Source organism: Mus musculus, chromosome 11, assembly GCF_000001635.26.
Source record: "Mus musculus strain C57BL/6J chromosome 11, GRCm38.p6 C57BL/6J".
NCBI lineage: Eukaryota > Metazoa > Chordata > Mammalia > Rodentia > Muridae > Mus > Mus musculus.
The window spans coordinates 54,413,095-54,430,071 of record NC_000077.6 but is presented as its reverse complement, the minus strand read 5'-3'; the positions used below and the strand labels follow the sequence as shown (position 1 = coordinate 54,430,071).

The window sequence follows — 16,977 nt, the reverse complement described above, 5'->3', positions numbered from 1 at the left end:
CTATGCTGGCCCGTATGGAGAAAAGACACACAACCATCTGCCACACAAGATGGGCCCACTGGCACAATAGAAGGAGGGCAGTTCAGGAGGAAGCCGACGGCTTTGTGACTGGGTTTAAAGTCCGTACCATAGGAAATTCAAGTTTGGCACCGTGGCTTGAGAGGTCACGAAGCCCTAGAGGGAGACCGACGGCTATTGTTTTGCCAAATGGTCATGTTGTTCATACATCATCTAAGTATTTGTGTTTACTCCCAGAGATTATGACTCAAGCTTGTTCAGAGAAGCTGTTTGTGCAGTGGGCTGCAGCTAATGCATATAACGTGCGAAAATGCTGAGAGTTTGTGACTGCTGAGTGTGCAATCCTAAATGGGATGTCTGGATCAACCCTTCTTCACCCTCGCCATTGCCCTCAGCTGTACCCTCACCCTCACCCTCCTCCATTCAAGGAACACTGCAGAAGAGATTTAGGGAGGAATGTAAGAGCTGGAGAATGGGAAGGAGTATTGTGAAATGCTACCTTCTTGATTTAATATAGCTGTTTAACTCGTATACTCACAGCAGCTGCGGTTACTTGCACAAACCCCATAAAATCAAGCCAATCAAAATTCTAGCACTAACAGAAGAGGGGCTCATGAGGCAATTCACCTAGCCCATTAGCAGTTTATGGCTGCAAGGGATGTAGCCTCTGCTGGGTTGCCACACTCTAGTGGATGGCTCCAGACCCATGCATCTATGGGCAGCACTAATTAGACTTTGTGGATTATTTTTAAAAGAAAAGACATGAACTTAGGAGGAGGGCTTTGTTGAGGGAGTGTGGGGGAGTTGAAGAGGGTGAATGGAGTATGGGGTGGGTATGTTCAAAACACATTGTATGCATGTATGAAATTCTCAAACAGTAAATAAAAACAACCATATTTTAAAAAGAAAAAACAACATAAATACTTAACAATAGTTTTCAACATATTTAGCCATTGGGAAGATTAAGATTCTATATCATAGCCAGGAGTGGTGGCGCATGCCTTTAATCCCAGCACTCGGGAGGCAGAAGCAGGCAGATTTCTGAGTTCGAGGCCAGCCTGGTCTACAAAGTGAGTTCCAGGACAGCCAGGGCTATACAGAGAAACCCTGTCTTGAAAAAACAAAACAAAACAACAACAACAAAAAAGATTCTATATCATTCTAGTCAGAATGGCTATTACGAAGAAAATAAGTGACAGCAAATGCTAGCATGTATGCAGGGAGGGGACAACTAGTATTCACTGCTACTGGGAATGCAAACTGGCGTGGCCACTCAGAAAATCAGCAGGAATATATTAAACAGAGCTAGGGTATGAGCCAGCTCTACTCCTGGTCATATGCATGAAGGAATGTAAGGTACCACAGCACAAAAATACTTCCACATCTATATTTACCATAGTCACACTAGCTAAGGAATGGAACCACTAAGATGTCAATCAGCGGCTAAACCTCCAAAGAAAGTATGGTAGGCACATACAATGCAAGTTTACTACAACACACACAAATGAAAGAAGTGTTCAGCTGGGGGCCCGTGAGATGGCTCAGTAGGTCTTAATAGTCACCTGTTGGCAAGCCCACTGATCAGACTTCAATCCTCCGAACCCACATGAAGTACCAATGTCTGCAAATTGTACTCTGACCTCTGGAACAAATGCCTCTCTTACTCATGCATAAATGCAGTTCTAAAAAGAAAGGGCAGGGTCTATAGATCAGAGATCGAGCACATAGCCAGTACACAGGAAGCCATAGTTTCAATACCCAGTACTGGAAGAGAATGCAAAGAAAGAAACTTTTGGGTTGGAGAGATGACTCAGTGGAGAGAGCACTTACTTATCAGGCTTGCTGGATGAACTTTGTATTTGTAATCCCAGAACCCACATAAAAGCTAGGTAGGCATGATGGCCACCTACAATCCCAGAACTTAGGAAGCAGAGACAGGGCTTCCTGGGGCAGGCTGGCCTGCTAGACTAGCTGATTGGCAAGCTCTGGGTTCAACTGAGAAATCCTGTGTCAATAAATAAAATGCGAAACGATTGAGGAAGTCAGCCAATGTTGACTTCCATGTGCGACATTCGTATGTATATACATGTATCCAAAGATGGATACCTTCTAATCCCCCCACTCCCAGACCACACTGCTTCTCACAGGACCTACCACCCACCTGGGAAGTACCGAGTAACGCACTTTCCCTTCGATTAAACTCTGTGAAGACAGGAAACAGACCTTGTCTTGGTCCTCACTCCCCAACAGTTTATCTTATTTCTGCTTTTAAAACCGTTATAAGAGTCGCTGACTTAGTTGAACTGATCTGGAAAACACGTCTGCACTCGCTTCCTCTTCCATCATTAACACTCTCTTCTGTATTTTCATGGTTCACCTCCAGATGAAGTCAGAGTAACAAAAAGGGGGGGTGGGGGTGCTTTCTTAGTAGCTTAGAGCTTTTCGGAACATTTAAAAGAATCTTTTCATAGGACTGCTATTTAAAAAGAAAGAGTGTATAGGTCACTTAACCTCAGATTAAACAGAAAGTTTTATGCTTTTCCTTGCTACTGGAGCAGCTTTGAAACTTCTTGCTTTTATGTGTGGCCTTAGTCCCAACATCAGGGTTAACATCTCGCCAAGTTATACAACTGTACTCTGTTCACTGACAACAGGCTTCTGTTTCCTTAGGACAGGCACTGTACAGATGCCACAAGTTATACCATGAAACCACTGGGACAAGCACAATCACAGCCCTACAGAGAGTGCTGACGATAGTTTAGAGATGAGGTAACATATTAAATACTTAGTGTATGATTGAGTGTACATACCATATATTCCTGCTTCAGCAATTTTTGAGTGTAGAGTTTCTTTTAGTCAGACCTGGAATTAGGTCTCTCACTCATGTGGTTTCAATTAAGTTCTGTTAAAAATAGCTTGTAATATAATCATTTTCATTTTTAGCACTTCAACGACTTTACTACTTTTGATCCATACAAAGGACAGATCTGGGGAGAAAGAAAGGAAGGGAGGGAGGAAGGAAGGAAGGAAGGAAGGAAGGAAGGAAGGAAGGAAGGAAGAAAGGAAGGAAGGAAGGAACCTGATGAGAGCCCATAATGGGCACAAAATCTTCTATTTTGGTGCATGGTCTTCTAATAACATCTAACTGGTTCATATTTAAAGTACACATACACACATTTAAGAAGAATATGGGAGAATGTTTCTTTTCTTAACTGACTAAAGCAAATGACAAGACCATTAGGAGAATTTCCCCACAGTTTATCGCAAACAATAAGAGAATTTTAATTTTATATAATTTCAGGCAGACATTCTGCTTCTATGGATTTCATATTTACATTCACATCTTCAAAGCAGTGAAAATTCAGTCACAGATGTTATGTTCTGCCATTTGTCTTCATTATAATATCTAGAGAAAAAAGACATATTATTTGGTAGAGAAGCAAGTGTCCAATCATTACTAATAACCAGTTTTCAAGGGTGAGAGCTCTCCCTGCCTGCACCACACCCACTGCTTCCTACAGAGTTCTTTCTGGAAACATCAAGAGACCTGCTTAGTAACATTCTAGAGGGAAACCTGATAAAGGCTGATAATGGAAGCATCGGTGTGGTTTCGTAGCCCCTCCTTGTAGCCCAGAGGAACTCTGCCCTGAGCTGCTTGTCCTTGTTCCCCTCCGTGACTATCTAGGCAACACCTCACGTCTGTCTACCACTCTTTTTCATTCCCCTAGTCCAGGCTGCAGGAACATTCGCTTTCTTCCCAAATATGACATTGTTGCAGATTTCCCTTCAGAGCTGACAGCAGGAGACCCGAATGCAGACTACGCCTAAGGGTGTTCCCACTGTCACCGTTCCATTCTTGCACCTCAGAAAACCCTGCTATCATAGTCATGCTCTGTGCCCGCTGGAATCTGTGAGTAAGATTAAAATGATCTTACCAAATATCAGATGGTCAGGAAAGTGATTATAAGCCAGAGATCCATTGCTACTCAAAGTGGGACCCATCCAGAAACCAGTAATAGCAGCCACATCTAACTGTAGTCTTACTGTTGTGTTAGAATGGAGGATCCTTCGGTACCACTCTAAAGGAGCTGCAGCAAAAGCTCCACCTGAACACGATCCTCAAGTGCTTCACAAATTATTTAAGTTGGGAAAGCCACTTTCACTGTGTTAGGTGTACTAACTTAGATGTTGTCACTTGGCACCCGCCCCCCCCCCTGTAATTTCCCCGCCTCGCCTTCATGTCACCTTCATATGCTCACACTCAGAGATTTGACCTTTATTTTCCCGGTTATAAACTATCAAGCCTCACTTCTGGAACTAAAAGTTACTAGAGATCTGGGCGTCATCTTCCAGTCATCTTTTCTTACCACTCCTTACAAGTGACTGGTTAGTTACTAAGTCCTATCAACTCTTTAGATTGGTTCTTAGAATTCCTGAGTCAGACTTCCAAATCAATAACTTGAGAATTCGTATTTATAAGTATTCCGGTGGTCTGAGTAACATAGTTGGAAATAGACCAGCACAGGTCTATCTTCCCATCTCTGTTCATATGGACTTGACAAAAGTCACAACCACCCTTTTTACTTTCTGCTCACTTCTTCCAAATCTAAACCTTCTTGAGAAAATGATCAATTAAAAAGTATCTTTGATTAGAATAAGGTAGAAAGTAAGCATGACCTCAGAGATGCTCCACCATCTACCTCCCAATACAAGTCAATTCTTAAGTTTTTCAAAGGTCAAGTCTGCAAGGGCAGCAGGCATAACTAATTTCAACTCCTTGGAAGACCATTAGACATCTATGCTTATATTTATACTGATACTTCCTTTTAGAAGGCCTGTACCCAAGGTTCTCCATGGGCCTTAGATCATCTGCTAAAGGAGACCCCCTTCCTTGTGTACCCTAATAGCATCCCATATATATTTCTATTAAGGCACACATGTCTCCATCAGAGTTGTTTTAGTCATCTGATATCTTCTATCAGATTATTTATTAACTGACAGAAGGAGGCAACTATATCAACTTCAGAAAGTAACCATCTAGAACATGACATTCACACTCCAAGAGTATTTCCCAAATGAGTCGGCCAACTACAGAACTCCATATTTATATGCATGGATGCATGTCAACCAAACAACAGGCTTGAGAATTCTTTATGATGTCGAAACATGTTGATTTCTTTTCCTCTAAGGCACTGACTGGCCATACTTCCTCTTTGTAATTACAGTAGGTAAGTATGTCTGTCTGTGATATATTTGCTATAACTATAAAACTATAACTATATATAACTATACATATTTGTTATAACTATATATATTTGGTATACCTACTTGATATATTCTTACTTGACAAATTATTCTTCATGTGAGATAGCATAATCAAGTGTATAATTAGATACAGCAACTACACACATATTTTAGACTTTTTGCAATTTAAGAAAAACCAAGTTAACATTTTCAAAAGAGATATGTCAGCTACACTTGAGGAACTAATCAAACACCTAACAGCAAATCCTACTGCACACGAGGTGACTTCTTTTTGTAGTGCTGGGAATTGAACCCAGAGTCTCACATATATCAGGGAAGCGCTCTTCACTGAGCTATAGAACTTAATAATGAGTGGTTAATATATTTTCCAGATAATTTACATAGTTTGTCTATAAGCCTTACAATTCTTTTAGGTAACAACTACTATTTAACCAATTTTACAGGTAGCATACTAAAATCCATAGACTTTTAAGGAATTTGCTCATGTGTCAGAATTATCCAAAGACTTCTGTTACCATCACTCTGCTACTTACACAGAATTATTTCCACCTCATTTGTTGCGTGTCTGTGTCCATTTCTATCCACTATCATTATCTAAAAACTCAAGTTTTTTATCAAGAGAGAAAGAGAAGGGGATATATATATATATATATGTGATTATATGATTATATGATTCAAGGCTAAAAGTGTCCTCTTAGCCAGGTATGGTGGCACATGCATTTAATCCCAGTGCTTGGGAGGCAGAGGCAGTAGGAGCTCCGTGAGTTCAAGGTGAGCCCGGTCTACAGAGTGAGCTCCAGGACAACCAGGGCTGGGTTACACAGAGAAACCTTGTCTCTCAAAAACAAAAACAAAAACAAAAACAAAAACAAAAACAAAACAAAACAAAAAAAACCCAACCACCACCAACAACAAAAAGAGTATTCTCTTTTAGGTTTATACAGTACATATAGTTCTGATTTGGCCAGTAATTATCTGTTGAGTAAACTAGGACAAAAATCACTTATCAATCTGGTGAAAACAATTTGTCATCTGTAGAGGGAGAAAATAGAAAAGAACACGACTCTCAATATTTTAGTGTTTATTATAATCACCTGGAAACTTTAACATGAGTCAGAGTCCTCTGCCTTATTTCTGGCACCTATAACTCATCAGGTATTCAGTTGTTTTGGTGGCCAGAAGACTATCAAGGTGAAGTGTTGATGTAGACATTTTCTAAGGCCTTGCTACCTAGTAGACACCATTTTCAGAACCTATGTACCACTCTGCCTTCCCTGTCCCATCATTTTTGTGGCTAGTGTTTCCTTAAACCAAGTTTTTTTTTTTCTTTAGGCAACATAGTGCTAGTCAACACGCTCCCTTTTCAGTCATATGTACAGGGTCCTAGATCATCAAAATGAACTTTACACTCCAGCCCTGATTAGGTTACTGCCAAATCGAGAAAACTTTAAATGCCAATGCTAAGAATAGGCTGTTGAATATTTTAAATAACATGATCACAAGTTAGCTTGGTGCTTTGCTATTTTTACTAAACGAAAGGCAGACACAAGGAGCAAGATGTCGAAGGGCAGTCAGGTGAGGAGGCTGCTCTTAGCAAGAAGCCAGGAGATGGCGGCAGCAGTTCACCATTCATCAAGGGTCTCTAAATTCACTGGCCAGCTGTGAACATCTAAATCTCCCATGAACATTTTAATTTGGATTTGTTACTTAACCTCCAAATTTTGACAATATCTGATGTCATAAACTAGTATGACAGACCTACAAAGATCAATACTTTTCCTATTTTTATTAATAAAGTTTTTATTGGCATACATATAAACAACCGCCCCAACACACACATATGTTCAGCCTGAGGATTTTTCATAAGTGTAACATGCTAACATAACCAGCACCATAAAATTATCTGTAGCAACTTCTTTAGTTAAAACCATCATTCTAATGGAGGTGTCCACTCCCAGTTCCTTCAGAGTTCAGTTTACCTGGTTTTTGCTATACAAATATAAATAAATAATAGTAAATATGCTCCCTAAGAATGTCTAATATCTTATGTGAAGTTTATTAACATGATCCAACAAAACAGTTTCCTTTAACTCTATGTTGATTATTACTGTGTAGCATTTGAATGAACATACTATAGTTGACTTACCTATTTTTAATTGATGCGCATCTGGCTAGATTGTAGTTTCAAATTATTATGACCAATAAATATTCTAGTTTATATCTTTTTTTAAGACAAGTCTTTTGCCCTAGGTGGCCAGAAATTTGCTACATAGAACAGAGATCTATGTTGCCTAAAAACTCACATAGATCTACCCACCTGTCTCTGACTCCTGAGTGCTGGAGTTAAATATGTACACCCCTAAATCTGGCTCTAGTCTGTATCTTTTGGGGGTGCAAATTTAAATCAAGCTTTATTAAATATTAAATACTGACCAAGAGATGGACTTTGGTCAGGGCCATTCTCTGGGATTTCCCAGATAGAAGGACTTGTAGTCTGTATCTTTTGATGAACATACAGAGACATCATTGCTGACAAGTGGAACTGTGCTAGGAATCTTCTATCTCAGGGCTCCTAGGGGTCCCGTACTGTGAGATGACCCCTGAAGCATAGCATAGTTCTGGCATAACCAGAAAAGGCATATTCCTACTCCTTCATGGGCCATTATGGATTTTGTTGTCAATGTGTATCTTATTTGTGTGTACTATTTTAGCCCATTTACCAAATGACCTAAAAATATTATACAATTTAACAAGAGGCTCAGAACAAGCTATGGTGCAAAATGCTCTAACACTTGCACTACATGGTCCATCCAGTAGATTCAGTGTCCCTGACAAATAGAGATGTTGCCTGGATCTTTTGGCAGGACCTAAAGCTGAACAGTATGGCCTCTAGGATTAAAAACTGAAGTTCAGCTATCATTGGTGGATAAATACTAAAACACGGAAGAAAAATTTAGCCTGTGAATGGGCCATAACACTGGACCACTATGTTACTGAGCACTACTGTATTTTACATGACTTCACAAAGTGAAGATCAGATCTTTATTGCCAAATGAAACTAATACACATAGGATTGCCCTTAAGCATTCACTGAAGGTACAAGTAGGTCACATAAAGAACTGATCCAAGTGCCATAGCCCGTATTTTAACTTCTTTATCTTCTCTCATCCAGGCTACATTTAAAGGTCATGGGGAGTGTTCTATAGGTAGCTGGCTAGGAAAAAAAGATCAGATCTGGTAAATACTGACCAGTCCCTCTGATATGTCTCAGAAAAAAAAAAAAATCCTGTGAAATCTGCTTGCCCTGGGGCAGGACTTTGAGAAGTGTACCTGGTTGTTGTTTTGCTGGAAGAAGGAAAGATCAGCTGTTGGATGCATACCAATTCATAGGTGCTAACCAAGGTTTGGATAGATGGTTGAGACTTGGAAGAAATGTGATTGGAAAAATAGAAGAAAAGACATTTGAGAAGAGGCATTGTATAAAGTTCTCTAAACTGACAAAAACCATGAATATATTTATTTGGATGACATACAAATATATACCAAATGGTGACCTCAGCAGAGAAGGATTCTTAATAATCAAATGGATAGTATAATTAATGCTTATGGATACCAGTCAGTCTCTTTTTTCCCTAGCAACCTCCGTCAGCACAAGGTTGGAGAAAGAGGAAAGAATCTAATTGGTATCCTCTCTGTCCTTGTTTATAATGAACTAGGTAGCAGGGAGCACAGGCTCATCAACACAGACTTAGCTGGCTCTATGATAGCAGTACATCTTGAAGTGCTCAGTCAGCAACACTGAAAAACTTTTATCTTGCAAAAGGCAGTGTTTTGTTCTTACAAGGTAAACACTTTGGATATGAATATGCCATTTATACATATAGCACTCTGCCAAAGCTGCTACATGTGAATTTATGGGCTACTTTACAGAGTGAGAGTGGTATCATCCTGTTATGGTTTGCATACAAAGTGTCCCTTACGAGACCATCACCTAGTTGGTGGTACTATTCTGGAAAGCTGTAGAACCTATAGGAAATGGAACTTTCATGGAGGAACTGGGTCATTAGGGGAAAGCTTTGAGGTTTTATAGATCAGGCTTATATCTTGCCCACTTTCTGCTCCCTAACATCAGATATAATGTTACCACCTGTCTCATGTTCTTGCCACCATGTTTTCTCCATCATTATTGACTGTACTTCTTTTTAAACCATGGACCAAAATAAATTCCTTCCCTTTAAATTGCTTCTTGTCAGATATTTGGACCACCCCACCTGAGGCTCCATTCTGTCTGCAGACACCAAGCCCCAACACTGTTGCTGTTGTCAAGAGGCACTTGCTGACAGAAATCTGGTGTGGCTGTTCCTTTGGAGGTTCTGCCAACAACTGACTAATGCAGATGTGGATGCTTGGAGCCAACCATCAGACTGAGCTCAGGGAACCTGATGGGGGAGCTGGTGGAAAGACTGGAAGAGTGGAGGGGGATTGCAACCCCCTCGGAGGAGCAATGTTGGCTGGTGGGAGCACTCAGTGCTCCAAGGGGCTAGACCACCAACCAAGGAGTATATGGGGAGGGATCCATGGCTCCAGATACATATGTAGCAGAGGATGGTTTTGTCTGACATCAATGGGAAGGGAAGCCCTTGGTCCTGTGGAGGTTTGATGCCCCAGCGTAGGGGGATGCTGGAGCAGTGAAGGGGGAGAGTGTGTGTGTGGGAGCACCCTCACAGAGGCAAAGGGGAGCAGGGAGAGGGTGGATGTGGGATGGGGGATTTGTGGAGGGGTAACCAGGAAGTAGGATATCATTTGAGATGTAAACGAGTGGAATGATTAATTAAAAAAAAAGGAAGGGAGGGAGGGAGGGAGGGAGGGAGGGAGGAAGGAAGGAAGGAAGGAAGGAAGGAAGGAAGGAAGGAAGGAAGGAAGAAAGAAAGAAAGAGAAGTTGGTACCAAGAGTGTCGTCACTGCTCCAATAAATGAGACTGTGCAGTTCTTAGGCATTTGGGACTGTTTTGTGGGAGGAATGTAGAGGAATCTGGAGCTCTGGGTTAAAGAAGTCCTAGAATTTATAAGCAGAGATTAATTGGCCATTCTAGTGGGAGTTTGGAAAACTCCAGAGAGTGTGGAAAGAAATGCGGACAGTGACAATCCAGCTCATAAAAATTCAGAAGGGAACCAGTGTGATTTTTTTTTTTTGCCTGAGAACTTGAGTGAGGTTGAATTAAAAAGTAATGGACTCATCGGTTCAGTAGAAGAACTATCAGGTCACAGTAGTTTTAAGCGTTATGCTGCGGTAGTTTGAATAGGCTTGGCCCAGGGAGTGGGACAATTAGGATGTGTGGCCTTTTGGAGTAGGTGTGGCCTAGTGGAGGAAGCGTGTCACTGTGAGGGTGGGCTTTGAGACCCACCTCCTAGTTGCCAGAAAGACAGTCCTCTCCTGGTTGCCTTTGAATCAAGATACAGAACTCTCAGCTCCTTCTCCAGCACCATGTCTACTTACCTGCTGCCATGCTTCCTGCTATGATAATGAACTAAACCTCAGAAACTCAAGCCAGGCCCAGTTAAATGCTTGCCTTTATAAGAATTGTCTTGGTCATAGTGTCCTTTCATAGCAATGGAAATCCTAACTATGATGCATGGTTACTGCTCATCGTTCTTGGCTAAGAGTTTACACCAACCACAGGCACTCCTTGTTCTCAAGTCTTTGAGTTTTGACTTAGCAATGCTACTGGCATCTCTGGTTCTCTAGCACTTGGATAGCATGCCACTGGATTCTGAAGCTTCCATAACCATTTGACCAATTCCTGTATTAAGTCTCCTCTAATATAAAACATCTATCTATCTATCTATCTATCTATCTATCTATCTATCTATCTATCTACCTACTTATCTATCTATCACATATGTATTTACATATTTGAGCACAAGAGACATCAGGAAAGGTTCTTTATTGCTCCTCCACACTCTATATAAAGAACCTCCCCCAGAAGTACTAAACACTTTATGTTTGTGAGTATCCATAGAGAAACAGATACTTATTAATAATTGTTCTGATACTCCGGGCAACCCTCAGTAATATAATTATTAGGTATAAAATGAGCAGTATTGACTTAGGAAATCAGGCAGTCATTTACAAAGAGAATTCTCCATGACTTTGAAGCATGCTCAAAGCCAACACTGTGGTAGAAATGAGGACAAAAATCAAGAGTGAACAGTGGACATATAGAAAATACATTAAATTTCAGTTGTTTCATTGGGCCCTCACTCATGAGCGTTTCCTCAGCTTCACTAAGGAATTAGAAAAAAAAATGTGTAGTTGATGTTAGATGCCTTGAATGGCCAAATTTTCCACAACCACTTGATAATATCTACCACTTAAAATCTCCTACTTTTAAGTGTATAAAAGTGGGATAACAGTACTAATTGTATCTACTATAGTCATGGTGAGGAACTGAGATGCTAAGATTCTTAGCATGGTGCCTAATACAGAAGTACTCAACCAATACCAGGTGAATAAAGAAAAAGAAAAGAAAAGGAAAGAAAAGAAAAGAAAAGAAAAGAAAAGAAAAGAAAAGAAAAGAAAAGAAAAAACAAAAAACAGCCAAACAAACAAACAAATAAAAAACCCTGTCTTTTAAAAGAATACAACTAAAATAAAATTTAAACAGTATAAAATTTCAAATTATTGAAAGAGCAGCATCCTAGATAAATATATTTAATCAATATCATAAGCAAAGTTTTCAAAAGATGAAGTATGCATCTTCAAAAAGTTATTTTACTCAGTTTATGAAATCTGCCCAGGCTTTTGTAATTTTATCTTTTCTGTTTTATATAAAATCTTGAGATACATGTTATAAATTAATTTCCTGTGTACAGAAAGCATCTTTTCATTAAAAAAAACCCACACTTTATATAATGAGGACACTACGCTAAGCTCATACCTAGAGGAACATCTTTAGGAGGAGAACATCTGTTTTTCACAGCAGGGTCTTTCCTTCTCATCTGTCTGGTTCCTGGTGATGACCTAATAATACAACAGATCTCTGATGTGTTTGGAGAAAACTGAAAAAGAAAGAAAAGTAGTTATTGCATAATTCCTCCAAGTATTACATTTAATGCTGTCTAATTTAAAGTACAAATAGTCTCAGTCTTCTTGGTTAGACTGACAGAATCATATCAGAAAACAATAAGTAACACCCAAATAAACAAGGATATGTACCGTGTCAAAGGAATGGCTTAGTAATGGTTTTAGTATTGAAAAATAAAAAGGAATGATGAATTATCTTAGTTATTTTCCTATTGTGATAAAACACAAAGACCAAAGCAATTTATAAAAGAAAGATTTTAGTTTGGCTTATGGTTCCAGAGGGTAAGAATCCATATGGTGGAGTGAAGCCCCAGCATCAGGAATAGCTGAGGGCACACACCTCAATCTATGAGCAGGAGGCAGAGAGAGCAATAGTACCTGGCTTTGGAAAGCACAAAGCCTGTCCCCAGGTATACATTTCCAACACAACTACACACCTCCTAGTCCTTCCCAAACAGGAAGGACCTGTATTCAAACACAGGAGCCTATGGGGACCAGTTCCATTCAAATGACCACACAGTGGATCAAACACCAAGAAGACAGGTACTTATTGGGAGGCTAAAGCAAACCATGATTTGAAACACTTTGGAGGGGTTATTTATAATGTCCTGATTTATTGTCTAAATGAGGGGTACAAAGGTGTTGATTCACTTCTGCTGCGGACTGGCCTCAGTTAGCCCCCCTCAGTCCTTGGGAGAAAGCAGGTTTCCGGTTACAGGTGGGCAGGAGTTGGAGAAAAGGGGGTGACAAACAGACACAGACACAAGGGAGTGTGCCTATAATCTGAATGTAATTTGTCAAATCGAGCATCAGACTTTTAATACAGAAGAAAATAGGGAAGTTAGGTGACACATCAGCAAGGTACAATGAGGTTACCGGATGTTTAAAGTCTCTTACATAAAACAAAGGAATGCAAACATAAAGATGGGCAGGAACTAGGCAATAAGACAAAGCCAGTTCTATCTAAGGCCAGTTATATTCTTAGAAGCCAGGTGTGAGGTTTTTACACTCCTGGGGCAAGGGCTTTCACGCCCAAGCCATAGTTCTAATTAGGGAGTTCCACTCTAGCTAACCTTCTCATGAATAATGCAATACTCTAAAACCACAGCCCAATCTACTTCCTGAACCATTGTAAATTCCTGTATATGAGAGTGACTTGGCTTTTATTCTAAGTGGTTGTGTGTGGGACTTTCTACTAATAAGTAATGTAGTCTATCATACATAACTATAATAAAAATTCTAAACTTACTTTGCTAAGCTTGCTCTGAGATTTCTAACTCTATGTAGTAGATAGTAATGCCTGATTTCTTTCACTGTCTCTCTTACAATACTAGAGGCAATTCTGAATGTCACCGAATAGGCAACATTCTTACTGAATTCCAAGCCCAGGGTCAACTCAAGGACTACCTAGGGCATTGGTGAAGGCCAGGAAGCAAAGTTCAATTTTGCTTAGGTATTTGGCAAGTCATTGCTTGGAGACACCTATAATAAAACAATACTGAAAGAAAGCACGCAGATCCATTCACAAGAATAAGTTTGGAGCATTCATTATATGGGATGCCATGGTTCCAGGAGACTAAGTTTCTGTGAACTTTTCACCTCAGGACTGTGTCCAGGTTTCTAGGCCTGTCATGCAAGTCACTACTGGAGTGGGTGTAGCACACTCCTTATGTGAATCATATACATCCTCTTTTGTATGGATGCTATTTCATACCAACATCGGTTTTCTGACTTCTTTCAACAGTCTCCTCCCATCTCAAACACAGAACAGAGAATTGTCCTAAGGGGCTATCAGATCATTTCCTTCTTGGAAGATTTCTGACCATTCAGGGTAGAGGTTCTGTGCTGCAAACAGCTAAATGAAGTGAACATATCTGTAGATGCTGAGATGCCCTGCTCAAGGATCCTTGTCTTTCAGACAAGAGACTGAAAGATTCTGCTCTTAGCTCCAAAGATCTAATATTGTTAGCCTGGAAGGTCAGCCATATCATATAACAATGATTTCACAGCTGACAAGCACTACTTATAACTGAGACTGTTCAATTATCTTTCCACATCTATAATACTAACTACAACTGCATAAGTCATTAGCATACAGAGAGAGTGTATATGTGTGTGCATGTTCTTGTGGAGTATATATGTCTAGTGGAGAATAAGGGGAACAAAGTGGAGGAGGAAGACAAGGGGAGGGTTGCTTGTTGTTTAATGCTATACATTAGAGGGTGGCTAGTCCACAAACCTCTGGGATTCTCTTGTCTCAAATCATTTTAGGGGATTTTCAAACAAGGTGGAAGGCAAGGCCCAATACCAGAGGCTGTTCTCGGGCATCTACATGTGGACTATGGCATCTGCACACATCTGTAACTCCATACATGCACATCTATGCACACACAAGTAAAATTCGTAACATTCTGGCACACCACAATGAGAAAGAGTGAGACATGGCAAGAAATTTCAAAACACAGGATCCAAAGACAAGATTTTTTTCCAGTTTCTGAAACAGGGAAAAACAAAACAATCAACATGGTTCCTCAAAATACAGGGAGCTAAAACCCTGATGAGGTAGTGCTAGAGAAATCCAGAAGAAAATTATTTGTATCTCCAATTCTCTAACTAGATTAGGTGATTCTTCAACTGTGAGGATGGAATTAAAACCTGTTCTGTCATCAACAATCCTAAAAAATCCACTCTCCTTCATAAGGGCTAGAGGAGGGTTCACCTCTCTAACTGTAGGGCAGGAGGAGGGGGGCAGCTAGCTAGCTACAGGGTGGGGAGTGTGGATAGTAGCTTTGTGAAGTGAATTCCCCAGAATTGTGATTCAGGCAAATCTCAGGATGACAGACAACTGTGTCTAGGCATATAAAGCAAATTCTAGCAGAAACTTGTTTAAGTGAGTTAAAATTTGATGGACGTCAGATCTAAAATGTTGTATAAATAATTAACAAAAGAGTCTGGATTGATTAGACAGGAAAACAATACCATGGGCAGAACCATATTCTTCTAGGAAGATATCAACAACTGTGAAGGTGACTTTACTTGGAAATGCTGTCGTTACAGATTTCACCAAGTTAGAATCGGTCCTAGTTCAGTGTAACCTGTGTCCTTATAAAAACAGAAAACTTGGATACTGACCCACAGGAAAAATGTTTGTGAAGACACAAAGACACACAAAGAGAGAAGACAGCCATATGAGAGTTGGCAAAGACTGAACCTATGGTACCCCAGCCACAAAGTGACGTCACCTAGCTTGACAGAAGAAAGATCCGCCTCCAGTGGGTTTGAGGAGCTGTGCCCTGCTAACATCCTGATTCCTGAACTGTGTTCTCTTGTTTAAAGAAACCACCTACTGTATAGCATTTGTCACAGCCTCTTCAACAAGCTCATGCTCCAGAAAAGAGAAACACACTGGGTGAAGTGTTCACACTTTGCTACATGTGCAGCAGGAGAGCATCTCCACTGATACATGAACAGATGAGACCAAAGCTTCACCATCCTCCTCAAGAAACAGAATCCCTGAAGGAAAGAGCTGTCCATGTTCCTCTCTACTCAGCACCTCTCTCTAGGGTGAACACAGAAAAGGACTGTATTTGAATTGAACCATCTACTTAGTCAATTAATGAATTAGTAAACTGATCTGACAGGACCGACACTCACTGCTCTTTGCTGGGATCAAAAGCTGCTCTACAGATAAAGCCTTTCCTAAGACTCGAAGCTTTTCCAGGCCAAGTGCTGGGCAATACCAGTGTATACAGATGCGGTCAGATAAAAACTAGATGGTTTTTATTTCCAGTGGGTTTTTTTTTTTTTTTGAGGGAAATAATAGGAAAGTGCTCCCAAAATATATGTGGAAAAAATCAGTGGCTATAAAAAATGAGAGAAAAGATTAAACCAATAAAAACCCCACCCAAAATGTTAAAAATGTATATTACCAAGGAATAAATTAAGGAATAATCAGAGCTGTAACAAAGTATCTTAGCTAAAAAAGAATTCTGTAAGATAAAGGTAACTGGCTCAATATATTCCTAAAGTTTCCCATCCTACTTTTTTTTTTTTTTTTTTGAGACAGGGTTTCTCTGTGTAGCCCTGGCTGTCCTGGAACTCAAGCATCACACTCCAACATGTCCTCAAAAGAAGGCGTCCTTTCCTGAAGCAGGGCTTCCCTGCGTAGGCCAGGCTGGCCTTGGGATCCTTATTTCTTCCCTCCAAGTGCTGGGATTAAGAAAGCTTTTAATTTACAAGTTACAGGATGGAAAAACAAATTCTCTGGAAAGGAATGCAATTTGGGATGATCTCAACATTACTCTGCCCAATACCAAATACCGTGAAATCAGTGTAATGGAGAAAGGCAACTTGTTTCATAAGCTCAGCAAGTTTGGGTTTTAAATCTTGTTCTATGACCACAGCAGTGGGCAGGAAACCCAGGCTTAGACAATTACAGTTTCATCTCCCTGGCAACGGCAGAGAGACCAGGACAGGCATGTGACGCAGGCAAAGCTATCAGGAGTCCTTATCCAATCCGGAAATACATATACACAGAAGAACAAGCCCTTTCCCTTTTACTCGGGCTAAACCATAGAAGATGGGGAAAGCCTGTTCCTAACGGAAGCCTA

The 16,977-nt window shown here is 40.3% G+C and overlaps 1 protein-coding gene across 1 annotated transcript in view; it reads right to left on the bottom strand.

Moving 5' to 3' along the window:
• Positions 1–3,281: 3,281 nt before the first annotated feature.
• Meikin (meiotic kinetochore factor) overlaps positions 3,282–16,977 on the bottom strand; it is a 56,139-nt gene continuing 42,443 nt past the window's right edge. Inside the window, exons 13-14 of the mRNA NM_029105.2 lie at positions 12,222–12,342; positions 3,282–3,424 (exon numbers count right to left, since the gene is read on the bottom strand). Of these exons, the coding sequence (NP_083381.1) occupies positions 3,393–3,424; positions 12,222–12,342 (153 nt within the window). The 3' untranslated portion in view covers positions 3,282–3,392. The remainder of the gene's footprint in view (positions 3,425–12,221; positions 12,343–16,977) is intronic.